The 6453-nt window shown below is 40.7% G+C and overlaps 1 protein-coding gene across 1 annotated transcript in view; it reads right to left on the bottom strand.

Moving 5' to 3' along the window:
• SLC9A2 (solute carrier family 9 member A2) overlaps nt 1–6453 on the bottom strand; it is a 100319-nt gene continuing 93866 nt past the window's right edge. Inside the window, exon 12 of the mRNA XM_027622163.2 lies at nt 1–5732. Within this exon, the coding sequence (XP_027477964.1) occupies nt 5362–5732 (371 nt within the window). The 3' untranslated portion in view covers nt 1–5361. The remainder of the gene's footprint in view (nt 5733–6453) is intronic.

The following is a 6453-nucleotide window of genomic DNA, read 5'->3' as shown; positions in this document are numbered from 1 at the left end:
CAAATTGTTTTAATTTGACATCTCATCAGTAGGATTTATTTTTTACTTAATCAGGTACACAAATACTAACTTATTTTAACACAATATTTTACTTTAGGTTTCTCATTTTTCCCAAACAGATCATTCTAAACTCACCACTTTACAGACAGCTTGTGCGAAGACAATACAGACAACTTCTGTTTTCCTGATTAAGTACATTTTAAGAAATAATGCTGATTTTAATTTGGAATTGGATAGTCTCAAACAGCTTGCGCTGTTCCTCGAAGGGAAAAGATAATTATAAACATTAAGGAAGGAGGTGTTAATTATTCCCCATAATTATATAGCATAAACTATAGCATAAAAGTGGACTAAGGACGTTGTTAGAATAAAAAAATGTATTTTGATCAGCCTTGATTTAAACTATACTGATAAATAAAAATCCTTTTTTCCAGAGCATACGCTGTGGAGGGAAAAATAGTTGAAATACCTGTTAATAGTTGCAGTTTACAACATTGAATAGGAGATGACCTTTCTTTAGGCTTATCAAAGAATCTCTTCCATTTTGAATCGCTGGGACTCAGGTGCTTACCCAGACTGAGAATTTCTTTTTTCGTGTGATAGCTTACCCAGTTAAACCTATCCTGAGTTTGCCTAAAGAAACTGAAACCACGTGAACTATCCAGAATGAACCTGATGTAATAAATGCATTTGCCGCTATGGGGCCTGGCCCTTGGATCTGAGGGCACGTGAATGGGTGCATGCTCCAGGCTTGCCTAGGTCTGTGAGGTGGGCTGAAACATAGGCCCGGGAATCATAAGCCAATTTCTGACAGTGCCAGGTGGTCATGACCCAGAGAAGGGTGAGCGTTTTCTCCTGGTCACCTTCAGAGCATCTTCACTGTGCCATCTTTTTGGAATGAACAAAATGATAAAGTATGTCAAGTTGTAACACCTTCAAACTAACTTTCCAGCTAAAGGTAAGGACTTGAACTGGATGCCCAACAGTCAGAGGTACATAATTGTGGTAGCAAGTACAGTAAACGGTGTTGAGCAGGTGCCAAAAACTATGTTAGTGAAAACCTAAAAATTTGATATGTTGGTCCAGAACCCTGCATAATCTTTGCAGACCATTTGGTAAGACAGTGGATGGCATTCACCTAACTTGTCTTGCTTGAGTTGGCTTGGGAAGGCAGCATTTAATATTCCAGAGCATGCATGATCTTTGAAGCCTTTACAAGGATCTGTTTACATAGAGAAAATTAATGGACCAGTTATAATCTTCATTACACTTCTTTAATACAGTTAACAATGTTAGCCCTGTTTGAGATATTATGTGTATTTGAAACTAAAGCAACTGAAATTTGTAATACTCTTAAATTCTTACCTTTCACAAATTCCAGCTATCATGACCCCATTTTAGCACACATGAGAATGGTTTTGATATACAAATGTAAAAATCGGAAATGGGGGGGCTGTACTGGTTTCTTGTGATGCATTATTTTCTCCATAGTGATTAATTTCATTTATGTTTATTCCATTAAATGTTTCCACTCCATACTGATTTAACATAGACTTTTGTACATTTCACAGAAACCAAGAAAAATTCCTTGTTGGTATACATACATAAAATTTCTGTTGGGCAAGCAGAGTTACCAAACTCTGGATGCAGAGAGCCCTCATTTAAATTACAAATTTTGTTACCACATCGTGTAGTGATGACATAACAGGATCCCCTGACACAACAGGGGAGAAAAACATTTGCATGTTTAATTCAGGGCATTTTGTTACAGTAGTGAAAATGAGAAAAGTCACCGCCGAGGTGTCTGGCATTCTATCTCCTGGGCATCTCATTTCTCCATACCACACAATACAAGGATAACAGATCCCCATGAGACCTCTGTGACCTAAAACCCCTGAAGTCGGTTCTCAGACATTCAAAGTCATCAATATGCTGTGCAGATTGAAAATTCGATAATCCATTGACAGCAGATATATTAACTCTACACATAGAAACTCCTATTTCTCTGAGCAGACAGGTAAGAGAACTGACCACAATTTCTCGACTATTTTTAGAGGTAGTAAAATAGAATTTTCTTTCAAAAAATTGTAGAAAGAAGACAGAAGAGATCCAAAAACCATGTACCATTGCAACATTAAAGAAGACGTTCAAAACTAACCATGTGGGTGCTTCGTCCACACATCTGCAGGGGGTGACCATGTTTGAGGGGGTCAGCCACGTGTGGACTGAATGACATTGGAAAAAAATCTGAAGGGAGGTGTCCCTTCTCTTGAACAAAGAGCTGTGGTCACAGCCAGGCAGCAGTTACCCAGATGGGGCTCTCTCTGCCTTACAAGTAGATTGAAGAAAGGGCCTGGTTAAGATGTCAGATACAAAGTACCAGCAAGCTACACGTTTTGCTCTAAAAGTTAGACAGACACACACACACACGCACACATACAAAATCTCAGATCATCAGACAGTTGAGTCCTGAGCGTTTCTCGTTCATCTTAAAAGGAATCAACATACAATGTTCAGGCTTGGGCAGATAATGCCAATACCTACTTCAACCAGACAAATCTCTTTAATCACTCTTCAGAGAAGAAAGTCAAGTGTGAACTTTGAACTAACAAAATATTACAGTTCTCACACTTGTTTATAAAATGCCAGTTTTAACATAAACATGATTTGGGCAGCACGACAAATGGAAAACACACTGAGACATGTAATAAATAACTTCTCTATGCTCTTTATATAAGTAAACACTCCCCTCCCCCACTACAAAGCTTAGTAAAAGCCAAAGGGAATTTCATCCCAGATATTCTGGGGGCTTATACACAAAACGCACATGTTTTTAAAAGTTTCGAACTTTGGAGCCACTTTCTAGTTGTTTACTAACTGGCCTGTTCCCAACAGTCAGCCCTTAGCATTACAGGTAAAGAAATAAGCCTAGACTGTGCACTTACAGGTAGTTCAAGTCAAATTTGTTGCAACAAATACCAAAGACCCATCAGAATTCTATAGTCCCACTGGAACTCTGGTTGGATCAAGTATTGCTTGAATTAGAGGAGTCATTTACAAAGGGTTGGAGATGTCTGTAGTACAGAAAATTTAGACTTTTGATATTTATAGGGTTTCATATTCTCTCCTATAGTGTCTAGAACTTAATTTTATTTGAAGAAAAGAAAGTATAGAGAAAAAGCGAAATGAAGTCAAATTTATTTTTCATTGCTTTTGTCATTCAACAAGAAAAAATTAAACTGGTAAGATGACACAAGTGTTTTGTTTTTTTTTTTTTTTAATTTACACAATGTCAACCAAATTATTGACTTTTAATCAGTGCAAGCTGAATTTGGTCTACCTGCTTAACAAGAAGAAATTTAATAAAAACTTTCATGTTTTCTCCTTTGGTTCCGGAAAATTAGACTCATTATAATATTTATTATTCTAGGACACCAGGAAAAATCAGGAAATTTATGTTTAAGGTCATTTTCCACTTTAACCTTTCTTTTCATTAAGTTCTAAAAATTTACTCCTGGCATTCTCAAAAATATACATCCCATCTCTTGATCACTATATATCCTATAATAAAATTCTAAGTTAAAAGTCAATTTCTTTTCAGCAGATGAAATATATATATATTTTTATATAAATATTTTCATGTAAAATTAAGGTATTTGGCACAGAGTCCTAAGCTTACAGTTTTCAAATGGTGTCTATCCTGATCTCCACTGATCAACGTGGAAGAATTTGGGAAGGAAATTGTGCTCTTCATGAACTTGTACCTTGTATGTTTACCTTTCCCTCTGCCTCACGCCCAATGATCTAGCAGTATTCCAAGACTGTAGAAGATGAGAGAAAGGGTAGATTTATTTCTCCACATCAGTGAGGATAAAGGAAGGGGATAAGAGAAGCAGCCCTGGGGATTTCTGAGTACAGAATCTTCCTGTTTAATTCATTCATGTTTTCCCACTAACAATACTGTGGTCATTTGTATCCTTTGCTATATCCCCAGTGTGCACCCAGGGGCCTATATGCATGGCCTCATTTGCATTTAAACCCAGACATTTCGAGTCTTATTCCAGTCCAGTTTTAAAGAGGAGATTTTTTGGGGGGGCGGAGGGGAAAAGCCAATAAAACCTCAGTTTAAGATGGAAATTCAAATATTAATCTTTAATGATTATATTCCACTTTCTGCTGTACTTTTAAAAAGTACTCATATGAGTAGAATCCATTTTTATATTAAGAATTTGAGTCACTACTTTATTGAGGGTGGAAAGGTAACAAATTACAGACTAGTGCAAAAAAAACAAAAATAGAACTCCTATATTCTCCAAAGTGCTTCCTGAATAAATTTCAAAACCTGAACTCTCACCAATTTGTTAAACATTGGAATACTGTTTATATAAACTGTCTGCTTGGAGCCTCTGACCTGTTTTCAAAGTTCTAGAATGTTCTACAGAAAAATTCTAAAGCAGGTAGTCATAGATGGGCATGAAAGGGAATCTTCTGCATCCTCCTTCCAGTATTGCACAATATAAAACCTGCCAACAAGTTGTAAGCAGGTGCAGCCTTGTCTTCCCACATAACAACATGAGGCCCACACGTTGGAACTTCATCAAAAGCTGCCACCGAGTCTGTCCTACGTCGTGTCTCCCACACAGCCTTTCTCTTTGCACCAAACACAAACGAGAGATGGAATCTCTCGGTCACCCTCAAATGTACGGTAGCATGAGGAACAAATTAAATCCAGATGACTCATTATTTCACGGGAATCTGCGCTCTGGGAGCCAGGCCTCCTCATCTGCCCAGACGTTCTGACTGCCTCCGCAGGCTGAGCTCACCAGGCATCCCTGCTCCATGCTGTGTTCTCCCTTTACCCACTGCTGATCAGCTCAGAATGGGGAAACACCTTGACTCCAAGCAGATGGCCCACCATCCTCCTTTACGCCTTGGAAAGACGTGGAGCATTTTTAGCGCCCTTTGCTTAAAAACTGATTACAGATATACATAGGTTTCCATAAATAAAATTTGAGGCATGTATGTATATATTAAAATTTTCACCAACATGGGTGTGTTCAAAATTTCAAGTTCTGTCATTCAAGTTCAATAAAGGCACACAATTTTTTTTCTTTAGGCTTACAAAGAATACAACTCTTAGCGAGAAGTCATAAAAGGCATTTTATGGGGCTTTTTTCTTTGATTTTCCTCCTCTTGGGTTAAGCATTCATCCCGTCAATCAATGGCATGACTCTACTACCCAAAGAAAGTATTTAGATGCATAGAGGGTATTAAATGGATCCCACTGTTGTGTCAGGTTTCAGCGTAACAAGCCCCAGCCATGCCGGGTCAGTCACCCCAGGCCTGCTTTGGCCATTTCCATTAAGGCTTCTCACTTCCAAATCGGGCTTTCCGGTTGCCAGGTTCCGATGCCCTCCGGACCAGCCTGGGTGGCGGCTTGGGTCGGACACCTTCAGTCCCACGGTCTTCCTGCACTGGGCCAAACTGGCCTTTGGAGAGAAGGGGCTGCCGCAGCACGCCTGGGATTGGGGTGCCCCCCTCTTTGCTGTGGGGAGCTGGAGGGGTACAAGGCTGCCCCTGTCCGGAATCAACGTCTACCTCGTTCTTCCATTCCATCTTATAGGACTGTGGGGCTTTCTTTGAGAACTGTTCTGGCAAGAAGCGCCTTGCTCGGGGCTGCAAATTGAGGACGGTGGTCCCAGCGTCTGTCTCTGAGTCGCTGCTATTGCCGCCTGCCACAGAGCAAAAGAAGGACAACATGGGCAAGCATTTTAGAGAGAAGGGACTGTAGGTGACTCAGCAGTGCCTGAGTAGGCCCAGCACCTGCTGCGCCCTCGGGCCCTGGGGGCTGGGCAGGGGGCGTCAAAGGGCTCACTACCTCTAGCTCCCAGACCTGGGCATGAGGCATGATCTCTGTGGGCCTTAATGTTGAATGCTCACACCCACGTTGAAGGGCTTACTGTCATGATAATAAGCACTTTTAAATGCATTCACCTATTTAATCCTCACAATCCCCCATTTGCCAGGGGAAGTCACTGAAGTTCAAGAGGTATTAGTGAGCGGTGGAGCTGGCTAGCAAAGTGAGTGTCTCAGGCAGCAGCAGCAGCACTGGGTTCCCACCTGCCCCAGCAGAACGCTTCCAGGAGGGCTCAGCTCCGTGATTGGCACACAGAAAGAGCAGCAATTAGCTGCTATTATGAAAACTCGTGACTTGATCTGGAATCTCAGAGACAACCTTCTTTATCTCCTTTTTATTTTCATAAAAGAGCTGAAACACCAATATGCACTTTCCAAACAATGGGACCGTAGATGGGACACATGATTAAGAACTAGCTAGTTGTCAAAATTCAGGTTCTAGAGAACGATGGGTAGGACAGCTGGTGGGAGCTGAGATTCTCGTGGACGCGCGCTGGTGACATGGCCCTGCCCTAAGTACACTCAGTGCTGCCCGGC

Source organism: Zalophus californianus, chromosome 8 (genome assembly GCF_009762305.2).
Source record: "Zalophus californianus isolate mZalCal1 chromosome 8, mZalCal1.pri.v2, whole genome shotgun sequence".
In the NCBI taxonomy this organism is placed as follows: Eukaryota; Metazoa; Chordata; class Mammalia; order Carnivora; family Otariidae; genus Zalophus; species Zalophus californianus.
The sequence above is the reverse complement of the archived record's forward strand: the minus strand, read 5'-3'. Positions and strand labels throughout refer to the sequence as shown.